Source organism: Hirundo rustica, chromosome 15 (genome assembly GCF_015227805.2).
Source record: "Hirundo rustica isolate bHirRus1 chromosome 15, bHirRus1.pri.v3, whole genome shotgun sequence".
Classification (NCBI taxonomy): Eukaryota; Metazoa; Chordata; class Aves; order Passeriformes; family Hirundinidae; genus Hirundo; species Hirundo rustica.
In genome coordinates, this window is record NC_053464.1 from 10,700,427 (window position 1) to 10,718,483 (window position 18,057).

The 18,057-nt window shown below is 50.1% G+C and overlaps 1 protein-coding gene across 8 annotated transcripts in view; it reads right to left on the bottom strand.

The window, feature by feature from the left end:
* The window catches only part of PDGFA (platelet derived growth factor subunit A), a 36,288-nt gene extending 30,993 nt beyond the window's left edge, over positions 1-5,295 (bottom strand). For all 8 annotated transcript variants that reach the window (XR_005703178.1, XM_040078724.1, XM_040078722.1 and 5 more), the window contains exons 1-2: positions 4,814-5,295; positions 3,562-3,658 (exon numbers count right to left, since the gene is read on the bottom strand). Coding sequence is in view for 7 of the 8 variants with exons in the window: in XM_040078724.1 (XP_039934658.1) it covers positions 3,562-3,658; positions 4,814-4,876 (160 nt within the window). In the remaining variant the exon portion in view is untranslated. The remainder of the gene's footprint in view (positions 1-3,561; positions 3,659-4,813) is intronic.
* Positions 5,296-18,057: the final 12,762 nt, after the last annotated feature.

Here is an 18,057-nt window from a genome sequence, read left to right on the forward strand (position 1 = left end):
GAGATAGATGTCATTACGTTTTCAACTTTGATCTCTTAAAGGAAATATAAGCAGCAGCTTGCAAGATCCTGTTTTGTTTAGGTTTTTGGGTTTGGTTTGTTTTTTTTTTCTCTGCCTAGGTGTGATCAACCAACTGTGGAGGAGTATTCCCTCATATGTCTCAGGAAAAGCACAGGCCACACATGGAAGATGCCTCTCATGATGTGTAAGTTGCAGGGGAAGTCAAAACATTGCACTGCAACATCCTTCGTTGAGCACCACACCAAAACTCGCAAAGTCAACAGCACATTTTCCAAAAGACTGAGCTCTGCAGCAGCCTAACACTTTTTCCATGAAAGTATACAGTTAATTTAGAACAGTTTCTCCACTTAACAAAAGCTGCCCTGCTAGTTCTTAATCACAGGCCGTTAAATTCACATGGCCTAAGGTGACCCTGGTGGATGCCCTTTACCCGTGCAAAGAGGCACACTCAGCCCTGCCTTTCCCCATGCAGGCAGATGACTTGGGGAAAATCTGTTCCCAGCGGGAGGCAAACATAATAGGTGATGAAATGAACTCTACCTCCCACAGGACAGATGGGAGAGGTGAAGCACGAGGAGAAAACCACGCTGCTGAGCCAGAGAACTTCACAGGCAGAGCAGAGGAAATGCCCCCGTTCTGGGGGTTTAGTCTGCTCGTAGTAAAACTGTACTCTGCACACTAGAGCTGCCTACTTCCTGGGACTGTGCATGCCTTCTCCTTTAAACAGGGTCAGACTCTGCTCTCTGTTGTGCCAAGGCAATTCCGTCACTGCCTCTGGATCCCAATCGCAGCAAATTCATACAAGACCCTGTTTCCTGATAGAAACAGAGAATTTTCATGCTGCCTTTACCCTCCGAGTCAGACATGCAGCACTGGGCTCTGACAAACTGGCCTGGATTTTCATTTTTGAATACAATGATAAGCTCCATGTTGGGTAGTGTTTTTCTTTAAGTAATATGCCAGATGGTCTGGGGGTGTGGTTTCTAATTTTATGAAGGGGGTTATCAGTCATCTCTGTGCTACAATATAGAGACCAAATCTGTCAGAATAGAAGAAAAACCTGCCCACTCTGACTTACAAAACTTACTTTTCCAATTAAAAATATGGTTTGCATTGCAGGAGAGAAAACGACTGTTCTTCCTTCATTTTCCACAGATTCCGCCTTGTTACTCGGGAATATCAGACATTTTCTTCATGCATGCCTGATCCTGCAAACTCTTAGCCTACAAGATCATTCTTAATTCTCAAGTCCACCCACTGAGTTTAAACAGGGCTACTCACATGCAGAAGGACTGGCAATACCATGCACTAAAACGAGGGAGAGAATAGTCACTAGAGTGATTTTGTTCTGAGACTCAGTTGAAAATGAGTACGTGCTATAAGAGAAATATACCTACTGTACAAGCCCTCACTGAACTGGCTGCTCCCTAAAGGCAATTGCAGCCCTAAGGAAATACATTTCAGAAATATCATCTTACCAGGGACAACGAGAAAACATTTGGTTTGCTAATTCAAGCTACTAAATATATATAAATACTAAATATAGTAAGCAGGTCCGATTCTGTTTACTGAGGAAAGCACAGCAATTTCAATGCTCGATTAGTCACTCTGATAAGCCTTTACTAAGAATTACTCACGACAGTAAAGCCTGCAGGACTGTGCCCAGGAAAAGCAAATGTGGGTAGTAAAGACGGGTTACTCCATGAAAACCTAACCATGCCTGAGTAGCTCGGAGCAGAGCTTAGCACACAGGCAAAAGCAGCTCTCACATAAGCAGAAGAACCAGGCGAAAGGCTGAATATTTTGGTTTTATTTTTTAATATTGTTTGAGTTCATGTCTTAAGGAATTACTGTTTCACAGTGAGATAGTAAAATATTTATGTCTCTTGTTTCTCCAATGGTTTCTAAACTGACAAATCGCAAGAAAACAGCAAAATGAAATGGGTAAACTTGTGGCTGACCTTTTCCATTTTTGGTCTTGCATCCTCCAGTTAATATTCGCCACGAGGTAAATAATTATTTTCTGAAATAAATTTCTCTGCTACATCTACCCATTTATTCAGCTCCTGCCATTGTCCCACTTGTCTGCCTGATTCTCTCGCAATGGAGCCATGTGAACTTTTGCTCTCCTTCTAAGTGGTATTTAAAAATGAAGCATGTGCTTGTTACGCTGAAGTATTTGAAAAAATAATGTATTCTGGTAGCTACAGAACCCTGACTCAAAAGCAGGAGCAGCATGAACTATTTTAAAATGCTAGCACTCAGATCCAGCCCTCCTACAACAGCAGCCAACTCCACCAAGTTCACTGGGAAAAGGATTTTAGCAGTAGTGCACTTGTCTGGTCCAAAACAACCTTCAAGTGGGGAAATATGAACTGCATACCCCATCCCTGTTGTGAAAGTTTCTTTAGTTGTGGTGATAAACAACAACAATGTTTATCCACGCTGCTCTCCAAAAATATAAAACCAATGCCAATCTGGTAATTAGTAATTAGCCTCTATGGTAAAGTGTTGTGCAAGACAGAAATACTCCCACTTTCAGTGTAATGGGAAAACGTTTGCTCCCTAATCATGTGAAAATTGAAAGCTATGACCGTAAAATACGTTCCTAGTGCATTCCTGCTTGTTAATAGAGCACTGTACAAAAAGCAGTGAGTTAAACTCTAGAAGGATCCTGCAACTCTGAATGAAGGTGATTGAACCTGGCACAGACTTTACAAAAATACACAGCATATGATTTAAAAGGAGATGGCCCAGTACCAATGCAAGCAAGAAGTCATTCATTTTTCTCCATGTTTGTGCTTCAGCAAGATGCAGGCTTCCCCTGGGCACGTCAAAGGTGCCGGGTTTATTCTCTCTCAACTGAGGGAAGAAATCACCAGGAACAAAGTGCATCAAGTGAAGCCAAACGATAAGGAACCCAGCAATACCATGCTTCTCGATCTGATTTACTGCTGCAGCGATCTGTTAAACTGCACGTTCTCACTACACCCATTTGCATGCCTAATGATGCAGAAAATAACCCTGCACTATTTTCTTTTTTTTTTAAAAAAAAAAAAGTGTATTTTTGACGGCGAGCTTCATATGCAGGTTCCTGTTTAAAATCAGCGTGGACGGTTTATTTTCCTTTTAATAAAGCCCAGCGCTTGAAGAGACATTACTTCATTCATAAATATTGTTTCAAATATTTTAAATACCTCTAGGACAGTAGTTTAAAGATAACAGAGCAGTGCAAGACTAACAACAAACCTTACGGCAATTCTTCTCCGCTGCGAGACGGAGAGAGCTCTGAAAACACCGGGGTTCACAAAGGTCCCTCTCCACCCTGAACCCCACGAAGTTTTAAATCCCGATCGGCCCCTTGGCCGCCGCCTCCCTGTGACACGCACCCCAGGGTCGCCTGGCTCTCGGGGCCGGTCCCCGCAAGGGTGTCCCGGGCGAGGTGCGGAGCGGCGTGCGCGCAGCGCGGGGCGTGCGGGGCCTCCCCCCGGGGCGGCGGCGGCCGACGGCGCGGAAGGAAGGAGGACGGGACTAATTTACCTACGGAGTCAATCTCCAGGAGGCGCTGCAAGTCGCGGATGCTGTGGATCTCGCTGTGCGCCAGCCGCTCGATGAGCTCCTGCGGGATCTCGGCCTCCTTCAAAGACACACACACACCGCGGGTCACCGCGCAGTCCCGCCGGGCGCGCCCGCAGCGCCGGGCGTGCTGCGCGCCGCGCCTCCGGGCTTGCCGGGGAGGGTGCCGGGTGTTTGCGGGACATGTGGGGATGAAGCGGGGGGAGAAATCCGCGGGTACACACCCCCCAGAGCGCTCCGCGGGGCGCCGGAGCGCTCCCGCCGCCCCCGCCTGCGCGCCCGCGGGGGCTGCGCGCCGCCCGCCCGACTGCGCCACGGCTCAGCGGGGCGGCAGCTCCGCACGGCCCCGCCTGGCAGCGTGAGCCCGGCAGCGCCGAGCCCCCGGAGCGGCTGGAGCCCACCCCGGGCAGCGGCTGCCGAAGTTCGCCGGGGAGGGTGCCAAGTCCCCCGCGGGCGCGGGCTCCCCCGACCCGGGCAGCAGAAGCAGGAGGAGGAGGAGAACCGCGTCCCACGGGGCGCCGCCATCCTACCAGCGCCCACGTCGCGGCTCCCAGTGCCAAGCAGACCGGGTCCCGGGAAAAGTTACAGCCGCTGTGCAGCGCCGAGCACCGCGCTCGCCCCGACCGGGGCCACCTGTAGCAACCCCGGGACGCGGCTCCGCGTCCCCTCCGTCCCCTGCGGGCAGGCGGGCGGGAGAGCTCCCGACTGCTCCGGGGGAGCTTCACAACCCGGGGAAGGGCGTTTGGGGGCGAGGGGGATTCGCCCAAGTTCTGCCCGAGGCACTAGCGGTGCCCGCGGCCGCCGTGTGCAGCACTGGGCGCCGCGGGGGCGGCCCGGCTCTCCGCGCACCCTCGGCTTCCGCACAGCCGCAGCCCGCTGGCACCCGCGGGGCGTGGATATTTTATCGTATTTTTATTAGATATATAATATATATTATATACATATTAATTCTTAAGGGCAGCCAGCAGCCCGAGCGCGGAATGCACGGTCATTCCCCTCCGCTTCTGCCATGCATGAAATGGCAACTTGCTCCCAGGCTCGGCCGCGCAGGGCCCGGGGCAGGGCAGCGCTCCTGGCGGGGCCGGGGCGCGGGGATGCCCGCGGAGCCCAGGTGGGCAGCCCGCTCCCTCCCCGGTGCCCTCCGCCGCGGCTCGCCCCGACCCCCGGCCGCGGCGTGCCCCGGGGACCGGCAGCGCAGGAAGCCGCTCGCACCTACCTCGGAGAAGGTAAAGGACAGGTAGCCAAAACCTATCAGCAAAACGCAAGCCCAGGTCCTCATCGCGGTCTAGTGCACTTTAGACACGGAGGGAAGGCAACGCTGATGGAGAGGGGCTGCAGGCCGGCTCCTGCCGCGCAGGAATTCAGTACCATCCCTCAGGGGAAAGGCAGCGGGGTGGCTCGGGGGTCCTCCGCATCCAGGGTGGGTCGGGGCTGCCCGGGGCGGCGGTGGCTTAATGACGGCGCGGCCGCTGTTTGTACGTTCCCCTCGCTACGGGAGCGTGGCTGCTCTCCCTTCTGCCGCTCTCGCTCGCTCCTCTTGGCTCTTAGGACTAGACCAGCCGGTACTTCTGCATATTTGCTTAGATCAGACCAAAGTGAAACCCAAGGAGTCGATCCGGAGCGCAGCCGAAACGCCCATCACCTGTCTGGGGCGGCTGCCCCCCTCGCGCGGGCGGCGCTGGGGCCGCCTCCCCCCGCCGCGGCCGCCGCTCCGCGCCGCGCCGGGACCGCGGGGCTGCGCTCTCCGCCGAGGGCCGGCCCCCCCCGCCGTGCCTGCCCTCCACCCGGCCCCTCCTCGGAGAGGGGAAAAAATCAAAAATCTTTATTGGTACGGAGCGAAACGTTTCTCTTGCCGAGAACGGTCCCGCTTCCCTCCCCGGCTGGGGCGAGGTCAAAAATAATAATTAATTAGGAATAATAGCAGGGACAAATCGGAGCAGTATTGCAGGATCTCGCGGGCTGCCTTGGTGCAGTTCCTGCTCCACTTTGCACGGGAGAAAAAGACAGGAGGAGGAGGAGGAAGGGGGGGAAAAATATATATATCTATATATATATATGCAAGAAGGTTTAAATCCCAAGGGGATCGGAGACGAACTGCAACTCCAGGCAGAGGGAGGCTCGGGGCTCGCTCCGGAGCGGTGGCCGGTCTGGAGCGTGGCCCCGGCGAGGAGCAGCATATACCGCTCCCGCCCCGCCGTGCGCCGCCCCCGCCCCTCCTCCCGGGTACTCCCGGCACCAGACCCACCAACAACAAGTCGTGGGGGTGCCGGCAGTTGCGGCGCCTGCTCCGGGGCCAGGGGCTCTGCCCACTGAGAGGGGAAAACAAGGAGCCGGCGGCGGGCAGGGGCCGGGGGGAGCGGGGCAGCCCCCGCCGCCGGCCCTCTGCGGCACCGGGCGGAGGGGCGGGCGCTGCTGCGCAGCAGCCGCCGTGTAACCTGGCGGGCTCGGCCGTGTGCTCTGCCTTTACATAAGGCAGAGCGGATCGCCATGGCCACGGCGCGATCGTGTGTGCGTGTGTGTGCGCTTTCTTATCCTTGTTATTCTGTTTTAGCGGGGGGGGGGGGGGGGGGGGGGGGAACCCCTTGCCTTTTTCAGAAGGGGAGGGGCAGAGCGGCGGAGGGTTGTGGTGTGCGGGTTTTAAGGTTGCTGTTGCAGCGCAGCCTTCATTGCGAAGGACAACACGCGCGCACAGCCTTAAGGAATACAAACGCACCCCCAAACTACACGAGAGGCAGCGGGGGGCAGCGGAGCCCTCCGCCCTGCGGCACCCGGCTGCGGCATGCGCGGCCGCGGGGACGCCGCGCCCCGGGGCTCCGCCGCGGCCGGACCCAGCCTTCGCAACTGCCCCGGCCCCGCACCCCGCACCGACCCTCCGCAACCGCACCCGAACTCCGCAGCCGGCCCGGGCCCCCCGCAGCCGGTCCCGAACCCCGCAGCCGGCCCCGAGCCGGCCCCGCCGCTCCGCTCCTCTCCGCGGGCGCAGCTCGCGTTCCCTTCGCATCCTCCCTGCTCGCCGCCCCGGAGAGAAATTGCCCCCGTTCCCCCGGCGCGGATTGGCACAAGGTGCCTGCTGCACTCTGACATCTCCCTGAACTCATTGTGATTTAAATAACAGCCCTTTCTCATCTAAACAAAGGTTCTTAATAGCAGATGCAAAGAATTCAGCTCATCTGAAAATCCAATAGCATTTAAGTGGATTAACTGCAATAACACAACTGAGGAGTGATACTATCCTTCATGGAAGACAATAGACTGTAAATGCACAGCCAGGGAGACTTATCCTTTCATCTCTGAATTTCCTTCAGCATTTCAAAAGCGAATGCTTTCTAGAAGCCCTGAAGGGGTTTGCACGCTACTGGCTTGGACATGCTTCTAGGAAACAACCTGTGCTTTAATGGGCACTTTGCAATTGCATAGAAGTTCCCACCAAAACAGAAGTGGCCTTTCAAGTACGTTTAATTCTCTCTCATGATGTCATGTAGGCTTACAGGGTGGTCTCCAGGACCACAAGGGAAAAAAAAAAAAAAAAAAAAAAAAAAAAGGTTGGGGTTGTAAAGAAAGAAAAAGAAAAGGAAAAGCAATGTAAAAGATTTGGAAGCACTTTAAAAAGGAGAATGCTTCTTCTGCCTTTTTTTTTTTCTTTTTTTTTTTTTTTTTTTTTTTTTTTTTTTTTTTTTTTTTTTTTTATGCTGAGCCATTGTGGAGCCATTCTCAAATGCCTCCTGATATAAAAAAAAAATGACCCGAGTGCCACACTGCAGCAGAGCCATCCATGCAGGGCAGGAGGAGGCAAAGCAGGGCAGGACACTCTGGTAGTGCCATCACTTTCTTACATGGCAGAAGTAAAAAGCGATTACTTCAGTTTAAAAAAAAAAAAAAAAAAAAAAAGCATCTGCACTTATCATTTGCTGGGGTTAAGAAGCAATTCTTATGGTCCATGTTGTCATAGTAATAAAAAAAATAATTACTAAACAGTGAAATATATTCTGACAGTACCGGCTGGCTGAGCATTTACTCCTCTCCTTCCTTCCTTCCTTGGTTGGCTAGTGCATTTGGGATCAGAAGTGCTGTGTATTTGTAGCTCTTGCTATTGGTATTTCACTGCAAAAGCCAACAGAGATAACTCCTGCTTTATCTTATGGTTAAAAAAAAAAAAAAATTATGCAATTTTGATTTTTCTTATATTTCCCTCATTTTACAAGAGACATACTGCATCAGCATCTTTTTTTAATCTGTCATTGTGGAGCTTAGATAAGCATCTTTCCTCTGGGTCAAGTTACACTTGGAGTAGCTTTTAACATTAGACTGTTTATAGGGATCATTACAAATATTTGATAATAATGAAAAATATGTAAGATCCCAAAGGAGAGCAAAGACCAGGAAACATAAATAAAATTCACACGGATTCTGCAAACAACTTTATACTTAGGTTGTCTGTCTGCTTACAAAACACATTTTATCCTTGTCTATTGTTTGATCTAAAATTGCATTTGTTGCCTCTTAGTCCCTACATGCAGCTGTGTGAAAAACAAAACACCAGTGCATGTTTGCTTCAGCATGGCACCTTCCTGTGGTCTGCACATTTATTGCACATGTGTGCACCAGACATGAAATATCACCTTTTATGTAATATCCACAAGCCACACATGAGGAAGGAGTGACAGGATGGTAGTTACAGGTTTAAAAGGAAATCAGTACCAAGAACAGAGCGTCAGAAAATTAGGTTTTGCACTTTTTTTATTTATCTGAGAGCAGCGAGCAAGATATTGCTTGTCTAATTTAAAGCACTCACTGTTAGAAGTCTCTCAAATGTCAGGAATTATAATAGAATTACACCATGACAAGAGTGTTGAGAGGGAGGATTCCCAGGGTTTGCACAGCGCTTGGCATGGGGGAAGGGATGCTGAAGCTCTTTGAGAGGAAATGAGACCACTTCAGCGTCAGCAGTGCTGCTTTCTGCGGGTGGAGTCACCTGAAGCCAGGGTGCCCCAAATCAGTCTTCCAGCACCCACTACAGACAGAGCTCGTTTAAATCTCTGCTGGCTGAGCTCTAGAAACACAGGCCAGGCAATGTAACAGCACCAACTCACGTTGCACGGAGGCGTGCTGCGCTGGGGGAAGGTCACTGGGAGAGGTGTGGTCAGGGATGGCCAGCAAGGTGGGCACTGTGGTGCTCACAGGGGGCTGAAGCCACGGGGGTCCCAGGGCTGGCTCTGCAATGGTACCTGAAGCCCAGGGCATCTATTTCAGAGCTCAGGCTAGAACAATGCTTGTTTGACCCTCCTGACAAGTCTCGAGGTTTGCAAGAGGAATCATTTTTTTTTTCATTGCAATGATATTACTGCTAAGGGAGTGAGTTTTTTTAGATTTGATTTTAGTGGGGATTTTGCCTCACAGATAATCCGGTTAAAGTTAACAAAACAATGGGTTTGGGTAAGGGTTTTTGTTGGAAGGGTGGCCTGCTTTTATTGCAGTGCGTGTTTGGGGTTGGCCAAAGCTGTTCAGTGTGTTCTGCAGGATACATCCTGCCACCACATCTGTCCTGGCTCTGGGAAGGGACCATAGGAAATACTCTCAGCAGTTTGGACCTGCACCATTCTGTCAGTGCCCCACACTGTATAACAAAGGATAAAAGTGCAGAACATAAAATCCAGAAAGCTGAACAGGAAGATCACCAACTTTGGGTGGCTCCTCTCTGGTTTTGAACATTTTTTGGCCTGTAGCTTCAAAGAGGCGTGTGGCCATGGTGTGGAGAGGTCATTTTCCTGCTCTGCAGCTTGGCTGCTGCCTGCCTGTGGAAAGGCACGAGGCTGGCACAGATGCAGGTGCAGTGCAGGCCAGGATTGCAAATGCAGAAGGCACTGATGGCAGACACACTGTTCCCTTCCCTGAATCTCAGCCCATAAAGAGCAGCAAGGAAAGCTGCAAGGAGAACAAGCAAGGCTGTTATTATTCCAGTTGGTGCACCTACAAACATGATTTTTTTCTTTTCCAGCTCTTCCTTTTGGATCTTTGCACTGGCTCCATCCTTCTGGCGAAGCTTTTTTGTCTTTGTAACTTTTGTTGGTGCAGTTTTCCAGATGCTTTCAGAGTTGATAATTTTCTTAAATAGTCATAAGGTACAAATCTGCTACAAGGTTTCAGCTAAGAGGAGTGATCAGAAGTGGCGTGGAAAAGTTTTATGATGTCTCTGCCCAAAACACAGAGGGTGGCCGTGGCCAGCATCCACTTATGTGGGTTGACATAAAAGCTACAATATTAAAGCTACAATATTTCTGGAGATGTTTTGCCCTCCTATGAATGAGACAGGGTCCCTGTAGAGCTGATCCTCCACCCAAAATTGCCCTTTTGACTACAGTGGGTGTTATGCCCCATTGCCTCTGGAGACATTACTTGGTTTAATAGCCGAGGGAGAAAGTAACGCTCTTGTTGATGTGCTCCTCTCTCCCTCAGTGCCCAGCCACTCCTTACTCAGGAGCTTCAGCAGCACGGCTGAAAGTGAGGGACTGTTTGACCTTCCCTGCTGCCAGAGCCACTGCTGAGTGACACACAGTTCACCTTCAGGGCTGGAGCACGAACTGGCAGCCCTGCCAGCCTGGGTAGCAAGATACCATGTTTAGGCATTAAACTAGGGCACTTGCATACCAGCACTGGCCGCTATTTTAGTGGGTATTGAAGCTGATCCCTGCTCCCCACCCCTGTGGGACAAGGGAGCTGCTGTGAGTGCGGGATATCCTCTGCCTGGTGGATAAAGCTATGAAAAATGGGCCGTGTTTAGTCAGGAATACGTAGTTCATCCAGCTGAATGACTGTAAAAGTACCAGCCCAGCCTAAGGTATGCTGATACAGGCTGTAAATGAGAGCACTGCACACAGGGCTCAGCCCCTGGGGTCCTGTGCGTGGTGTGCTCATGTCTCCTCAGCAATGGGGGTGTAAAGCTCTTCTCCTCTGACTCAAATCAACACCAGTTGCAGTGATTCTGTGGAGACCATCCAGGGTGTAACTCAGCCTTCCTAAGTACCATAAAATTGTGATATTATTCCTCATTGTTTGTAGCTAGGAGGCCTGTAGAGGCCTAGCTTGGAGCAGTCAGTTTTATTAAGCTCCATCCAAACACAGTGAGATAGTTCTTCTTCCTGAAGAATTTGTATTCTCAAAGTGTGAGCCGCCCCGTTTGTGTTCTTGTATCCATGCAACCTTGTTGCTCTTACAACATTACACATTTGTCCTGTGAGATTCCCTCCCTTACAATAAAAACTCACGAGAATGATACACACATTTTCAACTGCGAGCACACCAGAGACTGCGGGATCCAGCAGTACCTAAAGGACACGGGAGATAGGGAGGCTGCTGTAGTTGAATTGCTAACTTTGAACTGCACATGTTTGTAATGGCTGTGAAGCCATTCCTAATTGAATTTCTGACCTTTTTGTCACAGAAACCTAGTTAATATAAGGGAAAGAGAAGAGCAAGTAAAGGATTGGTGATTGGTTTGCTGCCTTTTTTTTTTTTTTTTTTTTTTTTTTTTTTTTACAGAAACTCCAGTGTAGCGATTTTTGCATTTTTCTTTTAATTTTCTTACACCTACAGCAGCCTGATCCTCACATGGTCCCAGTGGCTGCACATTGTTCAAGGTTCATGCCTGAAGTCCCCAGCCCAGAGCAGTATCTCTACAGGAGGCTTCATGGAGCCCATGCTGAGTCTCCAAACTCACCCTCCCCGAGCACTTCCATCCTTTCAAGGTACACTGGTATCCACAGACCCACTGATGGTGGTGTCAAACCAGAGCAGGCAACCCATGTGGTGGCATCTGCTCCTCAGCAGAAATTCCCAGGGAATTCAGTGCTTTCCAGCTGTTTATTCTCAACACTTTGTACTTAGGTGATTCCTTCCTGAGAGCTGATAAAGATCTTCCTTAGCCACGAGGCACACCAGTAATCAGAAAGGATGATGGGAGGATGTAGAGAACCTGTCATGGGGCCCTAGCCAAACTGCAGGTGAGAAGCTGGGAGCAACCGTTTCCAAAGCCCTTTCCTCACCACCTCTGGACAAGTTTTATCATTGCCCTGCTAAATTCCAGGTCCAGCAGACCTCTGAGAAGCTCCTCTGGTCACAACATTTCACTGTGTCACATGGAGATGTCTTAACTTGGTCTGTCACGTGCTAGCCACCATTACATAGTCCCTGGGAGCGTGTTCCTGATACACTGCTGGGCTAGGAAGGGATCACGCACCCATATTTACACCAGAATGGAATTTCCTGGTTCTTGCAAGAAGTGAAGTGCAGAACCGTAGAATTGTAGAAACATTTAACTTGGAAAAAACCTCTAAGATCACTGAATCCAACCATCCTCTCCATCCTACTGAATGCAGCATTTGTTTACCTTTCAGTGGTGGTTTTTGATGCCATTCCCATCGATTGGGATACAGAGCTCCTTCTTTCTTGGAAGTCGGTGAGGAGTACAGTATTAAAGCAGAGAGCAGGCAATGGCCCTTTAAGCATTGTCTGTTTAACTGTAGCACGATCTCTCCTGCACTCCAGTGCCTTTCCATAAACAGCAAGTCATCCTGGAAGGGGAGGGAGAGGATGATAAATAATCCTGTTATTCATGCGACTGCGTTCTTTCATGAAACTGGGAAAAGGCAAAATAAAGTGGCGACTGCAAGACTGAGGATGAAACATGAGGCAGTGGGTTGTGCTGCTGCAGTTATTTGGGGCTGGAAGAAAATCTGGAAAGAGAAAGGTGAGCAGAAAAGGTTTAAAATGCCAAGAAGTAAGGCAAGAGACAAGACATAAAAGAGCAGCTTTCCCTGCATCCTTGCTTTGCGTCTGGGCTCACTGCTGGGGCTGGCTGTGGTTCTGTCTGTCCAGCACCAGCTCCTGCAGCGTGCCTACTTGTGCCAGAGCCTTCCCTGTGTGTGAACCTTGTGGAGAGGTGGGAAGTGGGAAATGACAGAGCTCCAGTAAGGATAGCTGGGCAAGGAGAGGGGCAAAAGTGAGCAAACCCCGGGAAAGAAATCTCATGGAACAATGAGGAAGCAGAGAATAAGCCTGTTTCCTGAGGGTCCTAGCAAATGAGCAATAATTATTTTCCGTGGGACAGTTATGGTGTATTGCCTTCATCACACTTTGCATCCATGCCAGAGGTGCCTCCCCAGTTTGTGCTGGAGGTGCCCACGCTGCAGCCTCTCCAGTTCTCCATCTGTGCTCTCTGTGCATCCCCTGGGCCCTGAGCTGGGACAGCTGAGGCACAGGCATCCCTCCCATTCCGTCAGCCCTGCTCACAGGCAGCCTCCCACCGAGAGCCGGGACAGACAGCTGTGGGGAACATCTTAAACCACTGCAGCTGTCTGCTCTCTGCATGTGAGCCAGAGCCCTCCATCCCTGGGATGCTCCTGGAAGCAGCCAGGCCCTGTACTGCTGCCTAATTGCCTGGTACCAGCCCCATCTTTGGATTGTAAGAGAATCTGATCCTAGGATAGTGTGCCAGCCCTTCTAACAGTTCAATAATGGCACACATCCACTTCAGCAGCATCAGGGGTGAAGATAATGCAGCCACATTGTTATAATCTTCCAAAAGTGCCTCTTCCCCTTGCATGGCATCAGTGCAATTCCTGCAGACTTATAAAAGCTTAAGCCTTTGTAAACAAGGCAGCCCTGGAGCCTAGGTATTGTAGAGAGAGAATTCCTCTCCATGTCCTAAATATTTTGGATGAAAAAAAAAGAAAAAAGAAAAATAAGAAGAACATTAAGGCATCAGATTCCCTTCTATTTTAAATGGGACCAGCTCCATCCAGCTTCAGCCTGGAGTCTCTTACACTGTCACTGTGCAAAGCTCCCAGTAAGGCAAATAGGAATTGCACATGATGTGACAGGAAAGCAGCAGATACCCTTGTAAATACTGCACCCTCACACGAGCCACAAGTATCTTTCCTGAGACACCCTGCCAAACTAGCAGGTGTTTTTTACATCAGGCCTTATATTAACACACTCCTACGTATGTCTGGCTGCATCTGCTGCATTAGCGATCCCTCGGTGCATAATGGCTGGGTTAGTTTGTGAAGTTAAATACCATGGGCAAGAGCCCAGCCACAATGCATACAAACCTCAAACTGCTTCTGTTTCTATCACAGGGGTTTCTGCTGTGCTTCTTTCATGGTGACTTTTTCTTTCTTTTCTTACTTCCTACCTCTCTCCGATACCTCTCTTCTTGGAACCCCAGTGTCCCACTTTTTTCCTTTTCTCTTTCTTTCTTTCTTCTTTCTTTCCTTGTCTTTCTTTCTCTCTTTCTTTCTTTCTTTCTTTTCTTTCTTCTTCTGTTACTTTCTTTCTTTCTTTCTTTCTTTCTTCCTCTGACTGCATTTTTCCCTTGTTCCTGCCTGTCCTTTCCCCTGTTTGTGGTTTTCAGATTCCCTCCGTGTCTTTATTTTCTCCATATTTTGCTGTGTCTTTCCTGTCTCATTTCAGTTTCTGTGGATGCCAAAGAGGATGAGAGCTGCAGCCAGCCAACCCCACTCCAACAGATCCAAAGTGGTCGGATACTCCTCCAGCCAGTATATGTCTGGAATCTGAGGGCAGCGCCATGGGGGCTGCGCCATGGGGGCTGCTGGGTGGGGATGCCACCATTTCAACCCTGGGTGCTTGTAGTGGCTGCTGTAGAAGTGAAAAAGGCCAGCTCAGGCCTGCTCAACTTCTACTCTCAGTGTAGACAGCAAGTTCAAGTCCAAAGCCACTGGGGAAAGTGTGTGCCCTTAGTGTAAAAGCCTCTTTTTACAGAAGCCAGTGGTAGGAGTCTTTGGGGATTAGTCTTCTGTTGTAATTATCAATTATTTTAAACCATGTTGTGGCCAGACATAAAAGGTGTTCAGAAACATGGCAGGGCTGAATCTGAAGCCAACTATCATAGACTTCTACAGAAACCCCAACCTGTCTTTGTAGAGCTGACACAAAACTTAGGTTGAAATTTCCAAGGGCTCCAAAGATGTGTGTGTGTTTAACTTCCACTGAAATGGGAGTTTGGGGCATTAATTAATGAGAAAGATTTGAAAAATACTCTTCTATCCTCCTTTGTTTAAAATTAAGATGCCAAATTCAAACATCCATGCCAGCATGGTGTCTGTTTCCATTGCTCATGCTTTTAGTCGTGCAGTTGTTGTCATGGTCCTTCATGGAGGTCTCACCTTTGGTCCCAGGCTCTCTTGGCCCTACGTTTAGCTTTTTGCAGTAGTTCCATGGTGTGTGCACACACACAAAGCACAACAGCTGGTGGATCTCTTATTCATGGCTTAATCACTTCCCTCCGGAGGTGTGCAGTGTGATGTGTGGTCTTGCTCAATCCTGGCTTCCTGAGGGATGGAGCAGGAGGGTCAAACACAGCCCAGATTCACCACTTAGGAACATGACTAACCCAGGGCATGGAGTATTCTCTCAGCGTCATTAGGATGGACCTGCTTCTTTTCCTGGCAAGCCTTTAGTCCTTTGGAGTTTGTCTCACCACACCCCTCCCATCTCATGCTTATCTCCCTATCACACTTTGAGCTGCCCACTGGTTTTCCACACATCTCTGACTTTCCCCAGGCCATCCATCTGATCTCATAACCGCAGCTCCTCTGGTGGTTCACCACTGCCCCCATCCCACCCTTTTTAAAGGTTTGCTGTATCGCTGCTACTTTCCTATCCATCTGGAATTTCCCCTGAAGGCTCTGAGCCACCTACTCCATAAGTGTCATCAGACACCTTTTCCTGGGAGGGACTTCTGTTTCGTTTCATGGTTGTGCAATCCAAATTGGCTGTCAATTTAATTCAAAGTGCCATCACACCAGAGCAGGGTCTCTGCATTTGAAGCAGTTGAGAAAAATAAAATACTGATAAGGAGCCAGATGGCTCGAGAGATTGAGAACCACCAATGGAGTCTGTAACCTCGACATCACTGCTCTGAAATGCAGCTCTGATCCACAGTGAACTTCATGGGCTCAGTCCAATTTCTAGTGTATGTATGGTCATGCCAGAAAAAACCTCCCTTATAAACACCCCCGCTTTGGCTAGGAGGCCTGAAGAGGTGTGCGAGGGTCCCTCAAAACAGAGGAAATGTCACCTGCTACACATGGATGATGCAGTCCCCAGCAGTTCTTGTGCTTCCCTTGCAAGGGAAATTCAAATTGCAGCACTGCCCACCTGACCAGCTTCCACAGGGGAGATATTTCCCTCTCTTCCAAATTACCTTTCAAGCCAGTTTTTAAATTGTCCTGTGCCTTAGTCTCATGAAAACTGTAACTCTGCAGTCCCAGTGGTTTGACTGATCCCACATGTACGTGGTGAGAAGGTTCCTCAGAGGTGAAAGAACATTGCCAAAGTGTCAATAAAAGAATAAGAAACAAGTAAGAATTTGTGTCTGGAGCATCCCTAAGATTAAAACAGTGTGAGGACAAAATCTGGCCATGCACACAGGAGCCAAAAGCCTTACTAAACTAAGCTACAATTTCTTGCAGCACAGCCTTCCTTCCTGCTGATGGTTATTTTCTAACCTCACTGTGCAGGAATTGGAAAGAAGCAGGTGCCAGAGAAGAGGTGACTCTGAAATGACACTAAGGTCATTACACACAGAGCAGAAGAGCAATCCAGCCTCCCAGGTTTCATGTACTAAAGCCATGATAATCTGGTAGGGCAACACACCCCTTAGTGGTAGTCTTCAAGTATATGTGAAGGCAATAGAGCAAACCACTGCTTTTCCTTGCAAGGCTTCTTGGTGTGGATGTCATTTGTCCTCAGCCCCTGTTCACTCAGCTGCTCTCTCCCAGATTCCCCTTGCCCCCGCTGGAAGGCTGCCCAGGAACTCCCTCCACAGCTTAAGAGCCAAGACCAAATCAGCTCAGTCAGGCTTGTTAGAATCATAGTCATTAAGTTTGGAAAATACCTCTAAGATCGTCAAGTCTAACTATTAGCAGCACTGCTAGATGGTGTCCCCAGGGGCCACACCTACAGGTCTTTTAAATCTCCCCAGGGGCAATGACTCCACCACTGCACTGGACAGCTTGTTCTAATGCTTAACAACCCTTTTGGTGAAGAAATGTATCCTAATATCCAATCTAAACCTCCCCTGGCTGAGCTTGAGGCCATTTCCTCTTGTCCTACTATTTGCTGGAGAAAAAAACTGACCCTCCTGGCTACAACCTCCTTTCTAGCAGTTGTATAGAGTGAGAAGGTCCCCACTGAGCCTCTTTTTCTCCAGCTCCCTCAGATGCTTGTCCTCACACCTGTACTCCAAAGGGACTCCTTGTTCCTGCCTTGACACCCTGTGCAGCTCATTCTCATTCTGTTGTCCTTGTTTTGGCTATGCAGGCATCTGCCAGTGTTCCTGGCTGTGGGATGCCCGCAGCCTGCCAGTGCTGCTTTCTGCACCCCTGAGAGCTGGTCCCATCCCACATGTCCACAGAGCTGTGTCAGCCCCGGGGAACTGTTTCGTACCATCCACAACTGTTTGGTTTATATTCGCATATCGGGCCGTGACCCTGAACTGGCTTCTCCCTTTAAATTCCTTCCACATGGCTCTGCCCACACTGTCCACAAAGCCTCGCAAAGTAATGCAGCTTGGAAAAAAATAAATCTGAGAAGAAGAAAAAACCCTTCACAACAAAATGTCCTTTTCTCTCCGGCAGCTCCGCTTGGGTGCAGTTTTCCCAACACTCCCCCTCAACCGAGGCGTGGAATCTGTTCAGCTCTGCTCCCGCTGGCACTGCAGGGACAGGGTCACTCCACAGCTGGGCACAAACACCCACAATGCAGGGACAGGGTCACTCCACAGCTGGGCACAAACACCCACAATGCAGGGACAGGGACACCCCAGGCTGGGCACAAACACCCACACTTCAGGGACAGGGACACCCCAGGCTGGGCACAAACACCCACACTTCAGGGACAGGGTCACCCCAGGCTGGGCACAAACACCCACACTGCAGGGACAGGGTCACCCCACAGCTGGGCACAAACACCCACACTGCAGGGACAGGGACACCCCAGGCTGGGCACAAACACCCACACTGCAGGGACAGGGTCACCCCACAGCTGGGCACAAACACCCACAATGCAGGGACAGGGACACCCCAGGCTGGGCACAAACACCAACACACAGTTCCCATCCACAGGGGCTGGGCACCTTCCCAGAGTCACTGCATTGCTGTAAAACAGTGCTTTTACCCAGCTTTCATCCCAAGAGCCTTGATGCCCTTTAGCCTCTGCCACTGCAGAGCTCTGGGATTGTGGGGCCTGGAGTCTCCTCCCCTGGGCAAGGAGCTCATGACAGCCCCTCTCCATTCTCTCCCTTCCTTATGAATGTATATATAGGACTGTCCCCATATAGTGGCAGCTCCACACATGTGCTGGTGGGCGGGTAGCTCTGCATTTGCCCTCATGATTTCATGCCAGAAACATTTGCAAGTTCAGCTCGCTGCTCGGATTCCCCTC